The 25,236-nt window shown below is 40.1% G+C and overlaps 1 protein-coding gene across 3 annotated transcripts in view; it reads left to right on the forward strand.

Annotated features, from left to right (window-relative positions):
• The window catches only part of LOC133575688 (uncharacterized), a 30,581-nt gene extending 7,658 nt beyond the window's left edge, over nt 1-22,923 (forward strand). The window contains exons 3-4 of one of the 3 annotated variants that reach the window (XM_072912153.1): nt 16,165-16,383; nt 21,562-22,923. In XM_072912153.1, coding sequence (XP_072768254.1) covers nt 16,165-16,383; nt 21,562-22,703 — 1,361 coding nt within the window. In that variant the 3' untranslated portion in view covers nt 22,704-22,923. Of the gene's footprint in view, nt 1-4,641; nt 6,725-16,164; nt 16,384-21,561 lie in introns of those variants that run through there. The other 2 variants (XM_072912154.1, XM_061928431.2) reach the window with 2 other exon arrangements.
• The last annotated feature ends 2,313 nt before the right edge of the window (nt 22,924-25,236 follow it).

Below are 25,236 nucleotides of genomic sequence, written 5' to 3' on the forward strand. Positions count from 1 at the left end.
AACTCTAATAACCAAAGTTCCTTGGGTGAATAATGTAAACTCACTACACCGGTATGTTTTGGCGATTTCATGGCGAGTTTACTGACAGATATAAGTAAGAACTTTACACTACTTTATATTAGAAATGGCAACAGCAGAGGATGAATGTCCCATAACAAGAAGATCGAGAAAAAGAAGAAGCTTAGATAGACTATGGAATCGGCACAGACTACAATGGCGGATTTGCGCAAATTTTCAGGACTTATACAGATCCCAAATACACATCAGCAGGTACCAGAAGGTAAGAAATGTTGGTTTTGCATAATATTGTGAAACAAAACACCAGATAATGTGTGCTAATGGGTGCCATGTTGCGGTCCTTATACACACACCATAGTAATACTTGTATCTCTGACTAGGGTAGCCGTAATGGGCCGACAATCCATCAAGCGGTGCGGCTTCAAAGTCGTACTAAAACATTTTGACAGATTTTTGAGTGCCGTGTGTAATGTTCTTTATTTTCAATGGAACATTTTAAGTTTTGGTGTTGTTTACTGGCGTCATATTGCAGTCTCCACATATATTTTATGTGTAACAACTATACTGGCCACACTTATCATTACACCATGTACCAAATAAAATTGCTTCGAGGTCAGTAAGCACAACCAGAATTATTTCGTACATTAGGCGCACCGGGTTATAAGGCACACTGTTGATTTTTGAGAAAATTAAAGGATTTTAAGTTTGCCTTATAGTCCGAAAAATATGGTAAATGGAAATAAACCTAATAACTTAATTCTTGCCGTCATCAATACATTACTATGTCCGTGTGTTTCCTTCTTGGTCTGTGAATTTTAAACTGGACTAAGAGGTCTCACTCTGTGCATCACTCTCAGCACCTGAGCATGTTTATTCCACAGTACACTTACATGAACAAAGTGAGCCTCTTGTCAGTCATTCACAATCTTTGTTTCGACTACTTGCAATTCTCCTCCACACGTTTTCCTGTGTGCAGTAGTGTTGGCGACACTCACTTTCATGTTGGAGATGGAACTACTCATTTTAATACAACGCTGAAGTACAGGCCCCCATATAACTGCCCGGGATATGCCTGTTATATGATTCTTTAATTTTGGGCCTTTTAGAATCAGCATGTCTTCGTCCATTTGTGTCAAGGAGGTGAAATTAGGTCTGACAACCTTTTGACAAGTTGACTTCATGTCCATTAGGACTTTTCAAAGTGTAGAATACCATCCGCCTTAAACAGAATGTTCTATTTTGAAAGTAAACTGGATGATTTATTTTGTGTTTATGCATGACTTCCTGTCCCACACGAGCAGATTTTAGCTCAATTGAACGGCCTTGTTGTGTCGACCACTAAATATAGAAGCCAGGCGGTGGAAACTGACACATTGACTTGAAAACAAAAAACGGAACGAGTCTGTCGCCGCGGCGCCGCCGTTCCACATCCAATGGAAATCCCCGGTTACACTTACAAACGTTGCTTGGCGAGATAAACAAAGAAACCATACTTCGGGTTCAAGGCACGAAGCAAAAGGAAATACACTTTCAACCCACAGCACTCGCAGTGAGCAAACTCGGCCACAAGATGGCGCCATAGCAGAGACAACAATACAGAATACAGATTTACACTGTAAACAACCTCATCTTTTCTCCAAGTTTATACATCAGTAACTGACATTAAAATCACAGGGGGCGCTGGAGCCTATCCCAGCTGCACTCAAGTGGAAGGGAAATTATGGTAATATAGATTTTAGGCCATATTGCCCATCCCTCGTAAAAAGTGGTCTTCTTTTCCTGTGAATAGAATAGAATAGAATGCCTTTCATTGTCACTATACACAGGTACAATGAGATTAAAAGTAACTACAGTATCAGTCTGACAGTCTACAATTATGCAAAACATAAGAAGGAGAGAAAAATAAAAATAGTGCACAAGGAGGTAAGGAGCACAGTCCAGTCCTGAGAACGAATGTGTTGTTTAAATATTATACTATATACATATCTACAGAAGCATTCAGATTGTGGGTGGAGAGTAAAAATTGCACACAGAGAGCTGCTAAACTATAAAATCAGTGCCTATGAGAGTTCACATTGGTTATGGCTTTGGGGAAAAAACTGTTCTTGAGTCTGTTTGTCTTAGACCGGATGACCTTGTAGTGCCTTCCTGAGGGCACTACAGGGTCAGGGTGAGAGCTGTCCTTGATAATGTTGGTACCTCTGCTGAGGCAGCGGGAGGTGTAAATGTCTATCAGGGAGTGTAAGTCCCAGTGTGTTCGGCTGAAACAGTCCTGTAGGTCCGACAGAGCATTTTCAGGCCAGGTTGTAACTCTCCTTATGGTGGGTCTGACTCTGCGTCTGAGAGGGGAGTAGGCTGGAGAGAGCAGGAGGGAAAGATAGTCTGACTGGCCGAGATGGGGGAGGGGTGTGGTTCTGTATGCGTGCCTGATATTGGTGTAAACATGATCCTAAATGTTCTCTCCCCGAGTAAAACACTTTATATGTTGGTAAATATTTGGCAGTACAGTCTTTAAGTTGGCCTTATTAAAGTCCCTGCAATAATGTGAAACCATCCGGGTGGACCCGCTGCTGTTGGTTTACGGTGTTCAGCAAGAGAGAGAGCGCTGTGTTCACGTTGGCGTCGGGTGGGATGTAAACAGCCGTGACGATCACTACAGTTAGCTCTCTTGGTATAAAAAAAGCTGGCATCTTACAGACATGTGCTCGAGGTCTAGGGAACAGCGTTGGTCTATGATTGTCCCGTTGTTACACCAGTTGTCATGCACATAAACACAGAGACCCCCTCCTCTGCTCTTACCGGAGTTCACAGTCCTGTCCCAGCGGAGCAAAGTGTGGCCTGCTAGCTGCAGGCTAGCATCGGAGATCCTCGGGTGAAGCCACTTTTCAGTGATGGCCAAAACACAGCAGTCACGAACGTAGCGATTTCCAGCGAGTTGTAATTCCATGTCGTCCGTTTTATGCACCAGGGATCTGGCATTGCAGAGAAACAGGCTCGGTAGAGGTGGCTTGTGTGGTTGTTTCTTTAGCCGTAGCATAACACCGGCCCTACAGCCCCGTTTCTGCTTCCTCTCCCTTCTCCGACTGCGCCGCCCGGCGATCTCGCTATGTCTTCTGGGATGTTGTGCGTGTAGTGAAAGTCTTACAAAATGTTGTAAAGAGCAGTGTGTTTGTTTTCAGGCCAATTCATATAATAACTTGTTTGTTTTAAAGGGAAACATTATCACAATTTCAGAAGGGTTAAAACCATTAAAAATCAGTTCCCAGTGGCTTATTTTATTTTTCGAAGTTTTTTTCAAAATTTTACCCATCACGCAATATCCCTAAAAAAAAGCTTCAAAGTACCTGATTTCAACCATCGTTATAAACACCCGTCCATTTTCCTGTGACGTCACATAGTGAAGCCAACACAAACAAACATGGCGGAAAGAACAGCAAGCTATAGCGCCATTAGCTCGGATTCAGACTCGGATTTCAGCGGCTTAAGCGATTCAACAGATTACGCATGTATTGAAACGGATGGTTGTAGTGTGGAGGCAGGTAGCGAAAACGAAATTGAAGAAGAAACTGAAGCTATTGAGCCATATCGGTTTGAACCGTATGCAAGCGAAACCGACGAAAACGACACGACAGCCAGCGACACGAGAGAAAGCGAGGACAAATTCGGCGATCGCCTTCTAACCAACGATTGGTATGTGTTTGTTTGGCATTAAAGGAAACTAACAACTATGAAATAGGTTTATAGCATATGAAATACATTTGGCAACAACATGCACTTTGAGATTGCAGACAGCCCAATTTTCATCAATTAATATATTCTGTAGACATACCCTCATCCGCTCTCTTTTCCTGAAAGCTGATCTGTCCAGTTTTGGAGTTGATGTCAGCAGGCCAGGGAAGCTAGGGTCGATATTCTTCTCTTGATCATCTTCGGTGGCATAAGGGACGGTGTGAGCCAAGACATCCAGGGGGTTTAGCTCGCTCGTCTGCGGGAACAAACTGCCGCCATTGCTTGCAGTGCTACCGAGGTCCTTTGTCCCTGAATTGCTCACACACTCCGACAGATTCAATGGGGGTCTGGCGGCAGATTTCTTTGACTTTATGGTTGGAAATGCATCTGCTTTGAGTGTCGCAGGATATCCACACATTCTTGCCATCTCTGTCGTAGCATAGCTTTCGTCGGTAAAGTGTGCGGAACAAACGTCCAATTTTTTGCCAATTTCGCATCTTTGGGCCACTGGTGCAACTTGAATCCGTCCCTGTTCGTGTTGTTACACCCTCCGACAACACACCGACGAGGCATGATGTCTCCAAGGTACGGAAAACAGTCGAAAAAACGGAAAATAACAGAGCTGATTTGACTCGGTGTTTGTAATGTGACGTCATCGCTCCGAGAGCGAATAATAGAAAGGCGTTTATTTCGCCAAAATTCACCCATTTAGAGTTCGGAAATCGGTTAAAAAAATATATGGTCTTTTTTCTGCAACATCAAGGTATATATTGACGTTTACATAGGTCTGGTGATAATGTTCCCCTTTAATGACATGTGAACTTACTGAATGCCTCATGTGACTGAGCAAATCTGGACATTTCTCAAGCATGTTTGTCATTTTGTGTCCTGCAGACGTCTGTGAAGAACAACTTCTGCCTGAAAAACAGGAGTGTAGCTTCAGGATGGTGAAGGAGGATCCATCAAAGAGGAAGACCAGGCGCCACAGACCCTCTGGTGGCTCCTTTTCTTCTTTGACACAGACCCTGCCCTGTAAAAAGGAAGAGGAAGACTCACTGACGCCCCACATTAAAGATGAAGAGGAGGAACACAGCATCAGTCAGGAGGGAGATCATCTTGAAGGACTGGTGGAGTTCCCAGTGACTGGTGTCCCTGTGAAGAGTGAAGATGATGAGGTCAAAGGTGAAAGTGAGGAGAAGAGAGAGGCGGAGCCTCCAAGCAGCAGCTCAACACAACACATGACAACAGAAGCTGATGGAGACCACTGTGGAGGATCACAAGCAGACAAGCTCTTAGCTCCACTATCAGATAGTGAGGACACAACGTCACACTCTCCTGACACTGATGATGAAGACTCTAAAGATGATAAGACATGTCACACTGACAACACTCACTTCAAATGTTCTCACTGTGACAAAACTTTTAAAAACCGTAGTCTCCTGAAAAGACACAGGAGAACACACACTGGAGAAAAACCTTTTATCTGTTCAGTCTGTGGTAAAGGTTTTGTACAGAGTCACCATTTGAAAGCACACAAGAGAATACACACCGGTGAAAAACCTTTTATCTGTTCAATCTGTAGTAAAGGTTTTGTAGAAAGTCAGAGTTTGAAAAGACACATGAGAACACACACTGGTGAAAGACCTTTTATCTGTTCAGTTTGTGGTAAAGGTTTTGTAGAAAGTAGCAATTTGAAAGTACACATGAGAACACACACTGGTGAAAAACCTTTTTCTTGTTCAATCTGCAGTAAAGGTTTTGTTCTTTGTAACAATTTGAAAGTACACATGAGAACACACGATGGTGAAAAACCTTTTTCCTGTTCAATCTGTAGTAAAGGTTTTGCTCTAAGTAAAAATTTGAAAGTGCACATGAGAACACACACTGGTGAAAAACCTTTTATCTGTTCAATCTGCAGTAAAGGTTTTGTAGAAAGTGGCAAATTGAGCGTACACATGAGAATACACACTGGTGAAAAACCTTTTTCTTGTTCAATCTGTGGTAAAGGTTTTGTACAAAGTAGCCATTTGAAAGAACACATGACAACACACACGGGTGAAAAACCTTTTTCCTGTTCAATCTGTGGCACATCTTTTAAAAGGAAGGATCATTTGAAAAGACACCAGAAAACTACACACACTGGTGAAAAATCACATTCCTGTTCAATCTGCAACATAAGCTTTTGTGAACGATCAAACCTTGTAGCACACAGGAAAACACACACTGGTGAAAAACCTTTTCCTTGTTCAATCTGTTGCTTATCTTTTAAAAGGAAGGGACATTTGAAAAGACACACTCGAACACACACTGGTGAAAGATCACATTCCTGTTCAATCTGCCACAGAAGCTTTTGTGAGCGATCAAACCTTGTAGCACACATGAGAACACACCCAGGAGAGAAAGTGTTGAGTTGCAGTGTGTGTGGTGAAGGATTCTCTTCTAAGTACCAGTGTAAGAAACACAAGTGTGCTGGTGAGAACAGCAGCAGCAAATGAAACTGCAGGATTTGAAATAAACTTTAATTTTGACTTTCTAACAACATCAGCACATATAACATGTGTGACATTGTTGTTTGTGTAACAATCTTTTTAATATGCTTCTACATTTATAGATTATATATTTTATATTGTTGCTTTTTTTCAGTCAAGTACATGCATTAATATGCAACATTGTGTACTTTTATATTGACTAAACTATTACAAGAAGAAAAATGTTACTAAAAAGGTCAGTAAATCCAAAACAGCACAATGAATGTGATACATTCAAATTATAATTGTATATACGTTTTATACAATATCATTTCCTTTTAAAATGTGACTTTATGTGTAACATTGTTGTTTGTGTAACAATATTTTAATATGCTTCTACATTTATGGATGAGATATTCTGTATTAGTGCTTTTTTCAGTCAAGTACATGCATTAATATGCAACATTGTGTACTTTTATTAAACATTAGACAAACAATTTGACTGAAAAGGTGAGAGTAAACAGTACAAATTTTACATACAATAAATATTTAATGTGTATATATATATTCATTATACAATATTAGAGTTATTCATAATAGTGTTTTTTATAGGTGTTTGAAATATTGAAGTGTTACATATTATTTGTAATTGTTAATGATCCCATAGATTAGCACCTTTATATGATATACATATGTACTGGTTCACATCTGAAACATCTTCTGGACCACTTCAGGAGGCATATTATTATTTACTTTATACATCATTTGAACAGTTGTCTTTTATACAATTTTAAAATGTGTGACTTCATGAATTATTTGTTGGGTCTCCATAATCCATTTTATTAATTAACTTTATTACTCTCTTTTGTAATATGATGATTGTGTTGTGATTGTTTTATATGTATGTCCCCAGACCTTTATGCAATATAAAAGTGAGAGAAAATGGCTAAATTGTTTGTGGAAGGATGGTTTTGTTTTTACAAACATACATTTGTGGATAACATTTTAAAAAATCCATTAGGGACGGCGTGGCGCAGTGGAAGAGTGGCCGTGCGCGACCCGAGGGTCCCTGGTTCAATCCCCACCTAGTACCAACCTCGTTGTGTCCTGAGCAAGACACTTCACCCTTGCTCCTGATGGGTGCTGGTTAGCGCCTTGCATGGCAGCTCCCTCCATCAGTGTGTGAATGTGTGTGTGAATGGGTAAATGTGGAAGTAGTGTCAAAGCGCTTTGAGTACCTTGAAGGTAGAAAAGCGCTATACAAGTACAACCTATTTATCATTATTTATCATTATTGTGTTTTAAACATTTTTTACGTTTTTTTAAATTTTTTAATATCCCCAAAACATTATCAATTTCAGAAAACAAGTTTGGAGTGTTAGACAAAAGCCGATATTGTACATCATCCCACAGAGATTTACTTTGCATACATTCCTAAAATAAACTGTTTATTTTGTTTCGCTATCACAGAACGAACACGTGTTGTCTTTAATTGCAAAACAACATCCTGAAATTATTTTAAGTGGTCAATCCTGTTTTTTGTTTTTTTTCTTATTTATGAACTCCTTTGCCTTTGGAAGAATGGAAACTTTCAAGTTTTGAGTATTTTTTGTTTGTTTGTTTTGTTCCAGAGAAAATACGGCAAATAAGAAATAGTAAATAATTGTCTAATTTCAGAGTTTAAAATCTGTAATATTGTGTCCATCCACCAAAAGCCCAGAAAGTTTAGAAAAGAGTTCTGAAAAAGATAATATATTTAGAATATTTTGAACAAAAGCCTTTATAATTTGTTTAAATATTTTCGTCTATTTGTAGGTCGTACTTAATGAAATCTTAAAATAATATAATACTTTTATCACTCAATAAGTGCATCAGCGACCAAATGCCTTTTTCAAACCATTAGGGTTGCCAACACCCAGACTTTGAAATAAGGGACATCTCGCGGGCGGTCGGAACATTTTTGGTGTCCCTTATAAAATTTGGGTGTCCCCTATTTCAGTCTGGGCCTGAAAAATTGCTTAGAAAATGCTTTAAAAATTCCAAAATGCTTAGAAAAATGAACTTTACACCTCCACTGTTGCACTTACTGTAAGTCCTATTCATACCATAATCACAAGAAAATTGTATTCTTCAACCATATATTTATTTTTTTCGAAATGTGCAAAACAGAGGGTGAAAAAAATCAAAAAACCCAATTGGGATGGGTGCTGGATCAAAAAAGGAATAGTTACAAGCATTGGCGTTGTTAGGCCTATTTATTTTAGGCCTAAAATATTCTTAAGCCCCCCTAAATAATTTGGTGTTTTTTTGTTTTTTTTACAAATACATGCCGACTTTTTCATTATAAAGTGGCCAAAATATGAGTTTAAATAAATACTCATATAACCTGTTATTATTCACCCAGTTTCCCTTCACTTCGTAGCGTAAGGTAGAGAGCCCCTTTCGTGCATCAGTATCCAATCCATTCCACTTGTTCATATAGAAAATGCCCACATCACTCAAATTCCAGTCCGCATTTTCTCTGCGACCTTGCTTGCGGTCCTGCAGGTGTACGAAGCACATTATCTTCCTTTACAATGAGTGAAGCGGCACAAAACCTTGTGTGTGCAATTGTAAATCATTTAGTTTTTAAGTTTTGTGTTTCTTGTAGAATCTATATAAAGTAATATACATTAGCCTATTGTTAAAATAATGAAAAAAACATCATTAAATATATTTGTTTTATTGTATTGTTACATTAATAGCTGTTGTATTATTATAGGATGGCTTGTTAAACATTTCATAGGATTTTCAGAGGGAGGAAAAAACAAGACAATTAATATAAAAAGTAAAATAAATAAATACATAAATAGAAAAAGAAAAAAAATGGTTAAAAGCCATCGTCCCGGGGAGCATTTCATTTCGTCCCGTGCATTTAAAAAAAATAATAATAATAACAATGAATAATTTCTAAGTCTTTGTTTGCCGTTTGTGAAGTTTTGTGCTTGCGCGTAACGTTCGCTCGCATCCTGTGCATCTCCTGGGGGCTAAGCCCCCCCTGTCCTTAAAAGCTAGTGACGCCCCTGCGGTACAAGAAAGAAAGAAAGGTCCGCACACACCGCCACAGCAGTGTGAAAAAGAGCGCTTGCTCGAAACGTCATACTTACATAAAACAAATCCTGATCAATGTAAAATGTGCAAAACAGAAAATGTGCAGTTTCTTCATAAACATTTGCCATTAAACAGCTGGCACACAAGGACCAAACAGAAAGGTTGATAATATGGATGTTAACAATGTCCATGTGAATGTCCATATAAGATGGAGGTCAATGCCCGTAAATGTCCTTCAGTTCTGATTGATAATAAAGAAAAGAAGAACAATAGGAAAAACGTATTAGGAGTATGTTAGAAGCACAACCTGTGGTGAAAATAAATAAAAAAAAAAAAAAAAAAAAAAAAAAAAAAAATATATATATATATATATATATATATATATATATATATATATATATATATATATATATATATATATATATATATAATACAAAATAAAAATACAATAAAAAGCTTAGTCACTCACCTATTTCTTTCTCCAGGGAAACTTTCTGCTGCTCTTCCTGCGACCACAAAGAGCGGTCCTAGTGCCTCCATGTATCCTAACCGCCATTAAACAAAAAAGAAGAAGAAGGACGAAGCCAACTTGGAATTGGTCCATTGAAAGGTTGATAGCGCGACCTCCTGTACTGTAGAATGTAGTATGGACCATAGGACAGGACGAAGACCTCCTGTACTGTAGAATGTAGTATGGACCATAGGACAGGACGAAGACCTCCTGTACTGTAGAATGTAGTATGGACCATAGGACAGGACGAAGACCTCCTGTACTGTAGAATGTAGTATGGACCATAGGACAGGACGAAGACCTCCTGTACTGTAGAATGTAGTATGGACCATAGGACAGGACGTTAAGAAGCTGTGGAGGCCTAAGATGCTCTACTAGTCTGCTGGAAATCCAAAGAAGACGAAGGAGTCAAAAGCAAAATGGCGTTTGACAGAGAAGGCCTAAACGTGGCCACTGGCCATTATTGTTTCTCTATTTGTATTTAGTGCATACATGTACGCATATATGTCGTGTAGTAGATGAAACATTGTTAGTCATTGTTTGTATCCGGATACATTAGTCTGAGCGCACTTTATCAAGTCTTGTGCTAGTTAGCTTAGCTGGCTAGTTAGCTTAGCTTGTTAGCTGCTAACAAAGAGACGCGGACGTTATCAACACATCGCTAAGTAGAGATCAAATGTGAGTGTAAAGTGTTGTGATTGTGGGAAAATGTGCGAAAGAACGATAGCAAAGTATGAGGAGGAACTTTGTCCAACAAAAGAGGAGAAGGAGCGACAACATCAACTACTGGACGCTGTTTTCAAGAAACATCAAGTTGTGTTACACAGAACAGGTTTGTTGACTTCTTACTCTCACATCTTTACTAACTTTATATTTCATTAGTAACACTTTTCTTCAATAGGAAGATGCTTTGTCTTGTGGGGATGATGCAATGCTTTCATTTAGATTCTTCATGAAAACGAGACAGTTTGAGGTTGATGTTCCTCTCAGTTTGTAACAATGTGTGATTGATTGATTGAAGGACTTATGAGAAGTTTGCATAGGAAAGGGTACACTTTCATCACGGTACACTTTCATCACGCTACAAGAAAGCCTGACATGGTTTCACTTGAAATATTTAACTCCCACAGAACACAGTACTATGTAGAAAGTAGACAAAATACTGCAAAAAAGTAAATGACAATAAAATAAAAGCAAAAAGATTTGTCTATTCCCTGTTATGAGTAGCCGCAACCTGTAATGTATTTTCAAAGCGGCTTTGAAGGAAGTAAGGGATTTACACTCCTTTATGACTATTGATAGGACGATCCACATGTTGGTGGTATAGCAGGCAAATGAATTAGAACCTTCTTTTGAAAGAAATCTGTGTTGAATGTGATTTGTACAACTACCTCTGGTGTTATAATGGTGAATATATTTTGAAGTATGGCTTCCTCCCACCTCCAAAGACATGCACCTGGGGATAGGTTGATTGGCAACACTAAATGGTCCCTAGTGTGTGAATGTGAGTGTGAATGTTGTCTGTCTATCTGTGTTGGCCCTACGATGAGGTGGCGACTTGTCCAGGGTGTACCCCGCCTTACGCCCGATTGTAGCTGAGATAGGCTCCAGCATCCCCCGTGACCCCGAAGGGAATAAGCGATTTTCACTTCTTTATGGCTATTTATACGGAGTTCCACATGTTGGTGGTATAGCAGGCAAACAAATTGGAAACTTTTTTGGAGTGAAATCTGGGTTGAATATGACTTATACAACTACCTCTGGTGTTATAATGGTGAATATATTTTGAAGTATCTAGACAGGTACATGAGTATTTTAGTGGTATGGTGTATCTTGTACATCAGACTAACTGCAAGAAGATGTACTCTCACATACCAAGAGCCTCCCCACGTTAAGGAAATGTGAGCCCGAGATGGATGGTTGAGTAGAAGCCCAATCATTTTGTTTTGGGCTGTCTGGAGTTAGTTTTTCAGGGCTTTTAAGGCGTCGCGGTACCAAACATGAACTCTGTAGTCAAAGTGGGGTTAAATGAGCGCTTGTGTTAGAGTCTTAAGTGTATTTCTACCCACCAGCAGGGTGATCCTACTATGTAAGAACTAGGGTTGTACGGTATACCGGTATTAGTATAGTATCGCGATACTAATTCATCATGTTCGGTACTATACCGCTTCTAAAAAGTAGTACTTCTATGATTACATCAACATTTTGTGCCATCACAACATCTTCTTTCGTTTAAAAAAAATGTATATTATGTTTATAAACTCAGGAAATATGTCCCCGGACTCATGAGGACTTTGAATATGACCAATGTATGATCCTGTAACTACTTGGTATCAGATTGATACCCAAATGTGTGGTATCATCCAAAACTAATGTGAAGTATCCAAACAACAGAAGAATAAGTGATTATTACATTTTAACAGAAGTGTAGATAGAACATGTTAAAACAGAAACTAAGCAGATATTAACAGTAAATGAAGAAGTCGATTAATAATCCATTTCCTACCACTTCTCCTTAATAATTTTGACAAAATAATAGGTAGATAAGTGACACAATATGTTACTGCATATGTCAGCTGACTAAATTGGGAGCATTTGTTTGCTTACTTACTACTAAAAGACAAGTTGTCTAGTATGTTCACTATTTTATTTAAGGACAAACTTGCAATAATAAACATATGTTTAATGTACCCTAAGATATTTTGTTAAAATAAAGCCAATAATGCACTTTTTTGTGGTCCCTCTTATTTAGAGAAGTATCGAAATACGTTTTGGTACAGGTCCCAGTACCAAAATATTGGTATCGGGACAACACTGGTAAGAACAGAATTTGTCGGTTGATTCCAAAATAGTTTCTCTCTCTTTGATGAAACAACATTAGAGGAATTGTTAAGATGTGTTAATGGGACAAAACAAACAACATGTTTACTTGACCCATTTCCTGGGAAACTTATCAAGGAGCTTTTTGTATTATTGGTCCATCAGTGCTAAATATTATAAACGTATCACTTTCATCTGGCACTGTTCCACTAGCATTCAAAAAAGCGGTTATTCATCCTCTGCTCAAAAGACCTAACCTTGATCCTGACCTCATGGTAAACTACCGACCGGTGTCCCATCTTCCGTTTATCTCGAAAATCCTCGAAAAAATTGTCGCACAGCAGCTAAATGAACACTTAGTGTCTAACAATCTCTGTGAACCTTTTCAATCCGGTTTCAGGGCAAATCACTTTACGGAGACAGCCCTCGCAAAAATGACCAATGATCTACTGCTAACGATGGATTCTGATGCGTCATCTATGTTGCTGCTTCTTGATCTTAGCGCTGCTTTCCATACCGTCCATCATAATATTTTATTAGAGCGTATCAAAACACGTATTGGTATGTCAGACTTAGCCTTGTCGTGGTTTAACTCTTATCTTACTGATAGGATGCAGTGCGTCTCCCATAACAATGTGACCTCGGACTATGTTAAGGTAACGTGTGGAGTTCCTCAGGGTTCGGTTCTTGGCCCTGCACTCTGTAGCATTTACATGCTGCCGCTAGGCGACATCATACGCAAATACGGTGTTAGCTTCCACTGTTATGCTGATGACACCCAACTCTACATGCCCCTAAAGCTGACCAACACGCCGGATTGTAGTCAGCTGGAGGCGTGTCTTAATGAAATTAAACAATGGATGTCCGCTAACTTCTTGCAACTCAACGCCAAGAAAACGGAAATGCTGATTATCGGTCCTGCTAGACACCGACATTTATTTAATAATACCACCTTAACATTTGACAACTAAACAATTACACAAGGCAACTCGGTAAAGAATCTGGGTTTTATCTTCCACCCAACTCTCTCCTTTGAGTCACACATTAAGAGTGTTACTAAAACGGCCTTCTTTCATCTCCGTAATATCGCTAAAATTCGTTCCATTTTGTTCACTAGCGACGCTGAGATTATTATTCATGCGTTCGTTATGTCTCGTCTCCATTACTGTAACGTATTATTTTCGGGTCTCCCTATGTCCAGCATTAAAAGATTACAATTGGTACAAAATGCGGCTGCTAGACTTTTGACAAGAACAAGAAAGTTTGATCATATTACGCCTATACTGGCTCACCTGCACTGGCTTCCTGTGCACTTAAGATGTGACTTTAAGGTTTTACTACTTACGTATAAAATACTACACGGTCTAGCTCCATCCTATCTTGACGATTGTATTGTACCATATGTCCCGGCAAGAAATCTGCGTTCAAAGAACTCCGGCTTATTAGTGATTCCCAGAGCCCAAAAAAAGTCTGCGGGCTACAGAGCGTTTTCCATTCGGGCATCAGTACTCTGGAACGCCCTCCCGGTAACAGTTAGAGATGCTAACTCAGTAGAAGCATTTAAGTCCCATCTTAAAACTAATTTGTATACTCTAGCCTTTAAATAGACCCCCCTTTTTAGACCAGTTGATCTGCTGTTTCTTTTCTTTTCTCCTCTGCCTCCTCGCCGGGTTATTTCGGTTCCGGTGACAATGGATGAAGTGCTGGCTGTCCAGAGTTGGGACCCGGGGTGGACCGCTCGCCTGTGCATCGGTTGGGAACATCTCTGCGCTGCTGACCCGTCTCCGCTCGGGATGGTTTACTGCTGGCCCCACTATGGACTGGACTCTCACTACTATGTTAGATCCACTAAGGACTGTTCTTTCACAATATTATGTCACTCGACATCCATTGCTTTCGGTCTCCCCTAGAGAGGGGGGGGTTACCCACATATGCGGTTTCTCATAGTCATTCACATCGACGTCCCTTATGTGGGCTCTGTACCGAGGATGTCGTTGTGGCTTGTACAGCCCTTTGAGACTTTTGTGATTTAGGGCTATATACCGTATTTTTCGGAGTATAAGTCGCACCGGAGTATAAGTAGCACCTGCCGAAAATGCATACTAAAGAAGGAAAAAAACATATATAAATCACACTGGAGTCCGGCCAAACTATGAAAAAAACTGCGACTTATAGTCCGAAAAATACGGTAAATAAACATTGATTGATTGATTGATTCTTTGACTACCTTAGTAGTCATTTTTTTACTGGAGAGTTTAGTCTCTACGATGCAGCCAAGATAGGTAATCTCATTTTTGTTTGTTATAATATAGTCACCCACTTTGACTGTGAAGTTATTTACTTTTCTGAGGTTAGGAATTGACCCAAAGACCTGTGTACTTGCAAATACCAGGCGAGTCTTAATTTGCCAGTTTGTCATTGAAAGCCTTGCTAGTCTAGGTCTTGAGGATTCTAGCTTCGCTTGTTTTGTGGCCGTCAGCCTCGGTTCTATGTTCTTTACGGGTACAGAAAATGATGAAATGATCACTTAAGCCGCATACAGTAGTTCCACTTGTGGTGATCTTAGACTGGTCAGAAGTAACAACGAGGTCTATGAAGGTTTAAAATGACTCACTCACCCTGGTAGTTTGCTTAATGAGCTAAGTGAGGCAATGTTGGTGGCACAGCTTAGTGAAGGTTTTAAAAATGGGTGCATCCTTTCAGGACATATCTGTGTTCCAGTCCCCAAGAAGATGTAAACCTGTATCAACATGTTTACACAAAACTCACACACTCACCAAATACATTTTATACTGTAATCACGTCTAATTAGTTATAATTTTACTTCCTGATTCTGACCTACATGCAACAATAAGTGAAAGTAAACATTTATTTTCAATAACCAAAGTAGTCAACACTTGATTTATTAAAAGAACATAAAGGTGACTGACTTTCCTTCAGCGTGTCGTAGATGGTCTCCAATTCCTAAAGAGGAATTGTTGATGGAGATACTCCATAAAACACCACATAGTAAAACATGTTTTGGTAAAAGTTCCTTTTGGCCCAGCCAACAAAATGACCACAAAAAAGTATTTTGCATGATGACAAAAACATACCATGAATGTTTTTTTCCGTGATTTTGGAATTACATTTTTTTTTTTTCCGTGATATTGAAGTTATGGTAATGACTATGTCATTAAAAGATTATGGTTAAGTTTAGGTGTCATAGACCGTATACACAATACAATATTTACACACTTTACATCAGTGAGTGTAAAGTTAAGAATCCCTCAATCAATGTTGCCTCGTACTTATAAAAACTTTTCAAATTGCTTTCCATCAAATTTCCAAATCTGTTTTTGTACTCACTTTTGAATTAATTGTAGTGACTCGGACAAGAGGAGGTATTTCATGCCTATTTATTGGTTGTTTTGCTACACACTTTTAACACAACCCAGGAAAGAACACAAATAATGTCATTGTGTTAACAGTGTCAGTCCAAAACTATTTATATTCTCTCTTTATCTTATTTACTTATTTACCCAACAGACGTCCAGCAGCCCCCTCACATTAAAGAGGAAGAGGAGGTTCCACAGCCGCCCCACATTAAAGAGGAAGAGGAGGAAGTGTGGATCACTCAGGAGGGAGAGTGTCTTCTAGGGCAGGAGGAGGATGATGTCAGCAAGTTTCCACTGACTGTTGTCTCTGTGAAGACTGAAGAGCATGAAGACAAACCACCTGAGTCCTCACAGTTTCATCACAGTCCAAGTAAGCACATATCATTTTATTCTCAGGGCATTCAATCCATCACAACTGGACTGTTCACTTTGTCTTAGAAGACGTTTGTCCTCTCATCCAAGTAGGCTTCATCACTTCATGCTCATAGACTTAAAGTCTTAAATCTAATCACTGGAATTTAGAGGGGAACTGCTCTTTTTGGGGGAATTTTTTTCTATTGTTCACAATCATTATAAAATACATGACGATGGATATACATATTTTTAAAATCACATCCTAACTCATAAATGTAAATAAAAGTCCACTTGCGATGGAGCCAATGGGAGGTCCTCTATAACCATCCAAAAAGCGCCAACAATACTCCATTTGCATTTCGTGGCTTGAATAGCAAGCAAGTATTAGTGATATTGTTATTATAAGTGCTAACGCAGACAAACTATTTATAGCTTGTGACATATATATTCACGATTAGCCACAACACAACCAGGCTTATATTTAATATGCCACAAATTAATCCCGCATAACAAACACCTCCCCCCTCCCGTCCATATAACCCGCCAATACAAGTCAAACACCTGCACAACACACTCAATCCCACAGCCCAAAGTACTGTTCACCTCCCCAAAGTTCATACAGCACATATATTTCCCCAAAGTCCCCAAAGTTACGTACGTGACATGCACATAGCGGCACACACGTACGGGCAAGCGATCAAATGTTTGGAAGCCGCAGCTGCATGCGTACTCACGGTACCGTGTCCGCGCATCCAACTCAAAGTCCTCCTGGTAAGAGTCTCTGTTGTAAAGCTTGACTGTCATCTTCCGGGAATGTAAACAATGAAACACCGGCTGTGTTTGTGTTGCTGCAGTCGGCCGCAATACACCGCTTTCCACCTACGGCTTTCTTCTTTGCTGTCTCCATTGTTCATTGAACAAATTGCAAAAGATTCACCAACACAGATGTCCAGAATACTGTGGAATTTTGCCATGAAAACAGACGACTTAATAGCTGGCCACCATGCTGTCCCAAAAGGTCCTCCACAATCCGTGACGTCACGCGCTGACGTCATCATACCGAGACGTTTTCAGCAGGATATTTCGCGGGAAATTTAAAATTGCACTTTAGTAAGCTATCCCGGCCGTATTGGCATGTGTTGCTATGTTAAGATTTCATCATTGATTTATAAACTATCAGACTGCGTGGTCGGTAGTAGTGGGTTTCAGTAGGCCTTTAAACCTCTTCTAAAAAAGCGGAGCCTAGATGCCTCTGTTATCAACAACTACAGACCAATTTCAAATCTACCATTCATAAGTAAAATAATTTAGAAAGTTGTCCTCCAACAACTAAATCACTTCTTGGCTTCTACTGGCTGCCACAACTTCCAGTCAGGATTTCGACCTCTTCATAGCACAGAGACGGCCCTTCTTAAAGTTATGAATGACATCCGTCTAAACACAGACTCTGGCAAAACTTCAGTATTAATGCTATTGGACCTCAGTGCTGCATTTGACACTGTCCACCACTCAATACTTTTGGACAGGTTGCAAAACTGGGTGGGGATCTCAGGCACAGTTTTAAGCTGGTTCAAGTCATATCTACAAGATAGGAACTATTTTGTTTCCATTGGTGACTTTGTATCAGAACCAACCAACGTGTGGAGTCCCCCAAGGTTCAATCTTGGGGCCGACTTTATTTAACATCTATGTGCTCCCACTAGGACAAATCATGCAAAATAATAACATTGACCATGATTGCTATGCCGATGACACCCAAATCTATGTAGCGCTATCACCAAATGACTATCGCCCCATAGATCTTCTGTGCCAGTGCATTGAGCAAGTCAAACACTGGATGGGCCAACATTTCCTTCAACTAAATTAAGATAAAACTGACATAATTGTTTTTGGTGCTAAAAAAGAACGGTTTAAAGTCATCCAACACCTTCAATCACTGTCCCTGAAAACCTCAAATAAAGCCAGAAATCTTGAGGTTATTTTAGATTCTGATTTACATTTCGACAGTCACATCAAATCAGTAACAAAATCGGCCTACTATCGCCTCAAAAATGTAACAAGACTTAGAGGGCTCATGTCAGCTCAAGACTTAGAAAAACTTGTACATGCCTTTATTACCAGTAGGCTAGACTATTGTAATGGTCTCCTTGCAGGTCTTCCCAAAAAAACTGTCAGGCAGCTGCAGCTTGTTCAGAACGCTGCTGCTAGAGTTCTAACAAAGACCAAAAAATGTGAGCACATTACACCAATTCCTAAATCCTTACATAGGCTCCCTGTACATCAGAGAATAAATAAATAAATGATAAATGGGTTGTATTTGTATAGCGCTTTTCTACCTTCAAGGTACTCAAAGCGCTTTGACACTACTTCCACATTTACCCATTCACACACACATTCACACACTGATGGAGGGAGCTGCCATGCAAGGCGCTAACCAGCACCCATCAGGAGCAAGGGTGAAGTGTCTTGCTCAGGACACAACGGACATGACGAGGTTGGTACTAGGTGGGAATTGAACCAGGGACCCTCGGGTCGCGCACGGCCATTCTTCCATTGATTAGATTTCAAAACCCTCCTACTCACATATAAATCACTACATGGTCTAGGGCCGAAGTATATCACTGATATGCTCCCACTATATAAGCCCTCTAGATCACTAAGATCTTCTGAGACCAATCTGTTAGCGGTTCCCAGAGTCAACTCAAACCAAGGGAGAGCATCATTCAGTCACTATGCAACAAATAGCTGGAATAAACTTCCTGAAGATGTCAGACTTTCCCCAACTCTCACTGCTTTTAAAACTAGACTGAAAACTTTTATGTTCACCTTAGCTTTCAGCTAAATCTTTTAACTTTTGACATCCGCACTGTTTTTATTTTTATTGTCTGCATTTTAATTTTGCTTTTATTTTCTTTCATTTCACTTTGTTGTCTGTGAAGCTCTTTGAGTCTGCCTTGTGTATGAAAAGTGCTATACAAATAAAGTTGCCTTGCCTAGTCATTTTAAAACAACGCTGAAGTACAGGCCTCCATATAGCTGCCCGGGATATGCCTGTTATCCATCCATCCATCCATCTACTTCCGCTTATCCGAGGTCGGGTTGCGGGGGCAGCAGCCTAAGCAGGGAAGCCCAGACTTCCCTCTCCCCAGCCACTTCGTCCAGCTCTTCCTGTGGGATCCCGAGGCGTTCCCAGGCCAGCCGGGAGACATAGTCTTCCCAACGTGTCCTGGGTCTTCCCCGCGGCCTCCTACCGGTCGGACGTGCCCTAAACACCTCCCTAGGGAGGCGTTCGGGTGGCATCCTGACCAGATGCCCGAACCACCTCATTTGGCTCCTCTCGATGTGGAGGAGCAGCGGCTTTACTTTGAGCTCCCCCCGGATGGCAGAGCTTCTCACCCTATCTCTAAGGGAGAGTCCCGCCACCCGGCGGAGGAAACTCATTTTGGCCGCTTGTACCCGTGATCTTGTCCTTTCGGTCATGACCCAAAGCTCATGACAATAGGTGAGGATGGGAACGTAGATCGACCGGTAAATTGAGAGCTTTGCCTTCCGGCTCAGCTCCTTCTTCATCACAACGGATCGATACAGTGTCCGCATTACTGAAAACGCCGCACCGACCCGCCTGTCGATCTCACGATCCACTCTTCCCTCACTCGTGAACAAGACTCCGAGGTACTTGAACTCCTCCACTTGGGGCAAGATCTCCTCCCCAACCCGGAGATGGCACTCCACCCTTTTCCGGGAGAGAACCATGGACTCGGACTTGGAGGTGCTGATTCTCATCCCAGTCGCTTCACACTCGGCTGCGAACCGATCCAGTGAGAGCTGAAGATCCTGGCCAGATGAAGCCATCAGGACCACATCATCTGCAAAAAGCAGAGACCTAATCCTGCAGCCACCAAACCAGATCCCCTCAACGCCTTGACTGCGCCTAGAAATTCTGTCCATAAAAGTTATGAACAGAATGGGTGACAAAGGGCAGCCTTGGCGGAGTCCAACCCTCACCGGAAACGTGTCCGACTTACTGCCGGCAATGCGGACCAAGCTCTGGCACTGATCATACAGGGAGCGGACTGCCACAATCAGACAGTCCGATACCCCATACTCTCTGAGCACTCCCCACAGAACTTCTCGAGGGACACGGTCGAATGCCTTCTCCAAGTCCACAAAACACATGTAGACTGGTTGGGCAAACTCCCATGCACCCTCAAGGACCCTGCCGAGAGTATAGAGCTGGTCCACAGTTCCACGACCAGGACGAAAACCACACTGTTCCTCCTGAATCCGAGGTTCGACTATCCCTATGCCTGTTATGATTCTTTAATTTGGGGCCTTTTAAAATCAGCATGTTTTTGTCCATTTGTGTCAAGGAGGTGAAATTAGGTCTGAAAACCTTTTGACAAGATACATAGATAGATACATAGATAGTACTTTATTGATTCCTTCAGGAGAGTTCCCTCAGGAAAATTAAAAAAAGTTGACAACAAGTTGACTTCATGTCCATTAGGACTTTTCAAAGTGTAGAAAACCATCCTTAAACACAATATTCTACTTTGAAAGTAAACTGGATCATTTATTTTGTGTTTATGCATGACTTCCTGTCCCACACCAGCAGATTTTAGCTCAATTGAACCGCCTTGTTGTGTCGACCTCTAAATATAGAAGCCAGGCGGTGCAAACTGACACATTGACTTGAAAACAACAAACGGAACTGGTCTGTCGCCGTGGCGCCGCCGTTCCACATCCAGTGGACATCCCCGGTTACACTTACAAACGTTGCAAGGCGAGATAAATGAAACCACGAAGCAAAAGGAAATACACTTTCAACCCACAGCACTTGCAGTGAGCGAACTCGACCACAAGATGGTGCCATAGCAGAAACAAAAATATGGAATACAGATTTACACTGTAGACAACCTAAGCTTTTCTCCAAGTTTATACATCAGTAACTGACATTAAAATCACAGGGGGCGCTGGAGCCTATCCCAGCTGCACTCAAGTGGAAGGGAATTTATCGCAATATAAAAAGTGGTCTTCTTTTCCTGTGAATAATAATAAGAGCAGTGTGTTTGTTTACAGGCCAATTCATATAATAACTTGTTTGTTTTAAGTACATGTGAACTTACTGAATGCCTCATGTGACTGAGCAAATCTGGACATTTCTCAAGCATGTTTGTCATTTTGTGTCCTGCAGACGTCTGTGAAGAACAACTTCTGCCTGAAAAACAGGAGTGTAGATTCAAGAGGAAGACGAGTCGCCACGGACCCTCTGGCATCTCTTTTTCCTCTTTGACACAGACCCTTCCCTGTAAAAAGGAAGAGGAAGACTCACTGACCCCCCACATTAAAGAGGAAGAGAAGGAACACAGCATCAGTCAGGAGGGAGATCATCTAGAAGGACTGGTGGAGTTCCCAGTGACTGGTGTCCCTGTGAAGAGTGAAGATGATGAGGTCAAAGGTGAAAGTGAGGAGAAGAGAGAGGCGGAGCCTCCAAGCAGCAGCTCAACACAACACATGACAACAGAAGCTGATGGAGACCACTGTGGAGGATCACAAGCAGACAAGATCTTAGCTCCACTATCGGATAGTGAGGACACAACGTCACACTCTCCTGACACTGATGATGAAGACTCTAAAGATGATAAGACAAACACTCACTTCAAATGTTCTCACTGCGACAAAACTTTTAAATACCGTTGTCAACTGAAAACACACATGAGAACACACACCGGAGAAAAACATTTTACCTGTTCAATCTGTAGTAAAGGTTTTGCACAAAGTCAAAATTTGAAAGTGCACATGAGAACACACACTGGTGAAAAACCTTTTTCCTGTTCAATCTGTGGTAAAGGTTTTACACAAAAAAATGTTTTAAACGAACACATGCCAATACACACTGGAGAAAAACATTTTACCTGTTCAATATGTGGTAAAAGTTTTACACACAGTCAGAGTTTGAAAAAACACACAATTTTACACACTGGTGAAAAGCCTTTTATCTGTTCAATCTGTAGTAAAGGTTTTGTACAAAGTAACAATTTGAAAGTGCACATGAGAACACACACTGGTGAAAAACCTTTTTCCTGTTCAGTCTGTGGTAAATGTTTTGCAGAAAGTCAAAATTTTAAAAAACACACAAGAACACACACTGGTGAAAAATCACATTCCTGTTCAATCTGCAACAGAAGCTTTTGTGAACAATCAACACTTAAAGCACACATGAGAACACACACAGGAGAGAAAGTGTTGAGTTGCAGTGTGTGTGGTGAAAGATTCTCTTACAAGTACCAGTGTAAGAAACACAAGTGTGCTGGTGAGAACAGCAGCAGCAAATGAAACCTCAGGATTTGAAACAAACTGTCAAAACTTAAATTTTGTCTTTGTAACAACATCAACACATAAAACATTTGCGACATTGTTGTTTGTGTAACAATCTTTTAATATGCTTCTATTTTATATTAGTGTTTTGTTTTTTTAAACCGAGTACGTGCAAAGCCATTTATCAACAACACCCAGAAACTTCGCCGGCTTTGCAGGGCTCACGCTCTTCCCAGATGGACTGATGCAAAGTGTAAAAGTGTTCTGTGGTCTTACGAGTCCACATTTCAAATTGTTTTTGGAAACTGTAGACGTTGTGTCCTATGGAACAAAGAAGAAAAGAACCATCCGGATTGTTATAGGGTGAAAGTTGAACAGCCAGCATGTGTGATGGTATGGGGGTGTATTAGTGCCCAAGGCATGGGTAACTTACACATCTGTGAAGGAGCCATTAATGCTGAAAGGTACATACAGTTTTTGGAGCAACATATGTTGCCATTCAAGCAACGTCATTCTCATGGACTATTGTCGGTTTTGCTTGCATACGGTTCAAACCGATATGGCTCAATAGCTTCGGTTTCTTCTTCAATTTCGTTTTCGCTACCTGCCTCCACACTACAACCATCCGTTTCAATACATGCGTAATCTGTTGAATCGCTTAAGCCGCTGAAATCCGAGTCTGAATCCGAGCTAATTTCGCTATAGCTTGCTGTTCTATGCGCCATGTTTGTTTGTGTTGGCTTCACTATGTGACGTCACAGGAAAATGGACGGGTGTATATAACGATGGTTAAAATCAGGCACTTTGAAGCTTTTTTTAGGGATATTGCGTGATGGGTAAAATTTTGAAAAAAACTTGGAAAAATATAATATGCCACTGGGAACTGATTTTTAATGGTTTTAACCCTTCTGAAATTGTGATAATCTTCCCCTTTAAATGCTTCTACTGAGGTAGCATCTCTAACTGTTACCGGGAGGGCATTCCATAGTACTGGAGCCCCAATAGAAAACGCTCTATAGCCCGCAGATTTTTTGGGGGGCTCTGGGAATCACTAATAAGCCGGAGTTCTTTGAACGCAGATTTCTTGCCGGGACATATGGTACAATACAATCGTCAAGATAGGATGGAGCTAGACCGTGTACTATTTTATACGTAAGTAGTAAAACCTTTAAGTCACATCTTAAGTGCACAGGAAGGCAGTGCAGGTGAGCCAGTATAGGCGTAATATGATCAAACTTTCTGGTTCTTGTTAAAAGTCTAGAACAGGGGTGCTCATTATGTCGATCGCGAGCTACCGGTCGATCTCGGAGGGTGTGTCAGTCGATCACCAGCCAGGCAGTAAAAAAATAGTCCTGAAAATGAGCGATCATAAATCTTCACTATGACGTCACTTTCGTCACTTGATTGACATTCACGGCACCCGAGGGTCTTCTGAGATGACGCTGGCTGCTGCCAGATCATTAAAATTACCGACAGGAAGTCGAGAAACACTTTATTTCAACAGACTCTGGCGCCGTACCTGTCGTCAAAACTCCAAAGACCGACTGCACAGTTGCGCTAACATAATAAGAGTCTCAGAAAGCTGGCGTGCACAAGCTAGCAAGCTACGGAGTTTGTCGACAATGTATTTCTTGTAAAGTGTATACAAAGGAGTACGGAAGCTGGACAAATAAGATGCCAAAAACCAACCACTTTCATGTGGTATTGGACAGAAAGGAGGACTTTTTTTCTCCTCCATTCGAAAATGCGGACGTTATCAGCACCACTGTCTGATTCCTATCAATGCAAGTCATCAGAATCAGGTAATACACCAACTTATATTATTGTCTTCATGAAAGAAAGGAATCCATATGTGTTAAACATGCTTGTATTATCTTTAAACACCTTTAACTTATTAACAATATTAACTATATGTGTTAAACATGCTTGTATTATCATTAAACACCTTTAACTTATTAACAATATTAACTATGTGGTAAACATGCTTGTATTATCTTTAAACACCTTTAACTTGTTAATAATATTAACTATATGTGTTAAACATGCTTGTATTATCTTTAAACACCTTTAAATTGTTAACAACATTAACTATATGTGTTAAACATGCTTGTATTATCATTAAACACCTTTAATTTATTAACAATATTAACTATGTGTTAAACATGCTTGTATTATCATTAAACACCTTTAACTTGTTAACAATATTAACTATATGTATTTAACATTATTGTATTATCATTAAACACCTTTAATTTATTAACAATATTAACTATATGTGTTAAACATGCTTGTATTATCTTTAAACACCTTTAACTTGTTAACAATATTAACTATATGTATTTAACATTATTGTATTATCATTAAACACCTTTAATTTATTAACTATATGTGTTAAACATGCTTGCATTATCATTAAACACCTTTAATTTATTAACAATATTAACTATATGTGTTAAACATGCTTGCATTATCATTAAACACCTTTAACTTGTTAACAAAAACATATATTTCATAAATAAGTAAATATAAATTATATATATGAATGAGGTAG

Source organism: Nerophis lumbriciformis, linkage group LG33, assembly GCF_033978685.3.
Source record: "Nerophis lumbriciformis linkage group LG33, RoL_Nlum_v2.1, whole genome shotgun sequence".
Lineage (NCBI taxonomy): Eukaryota > Metazoa > Chordata > Actinopteri > Syngnathiformes > Syngnathidae > Nerophis > Nerophis lumbriciformis.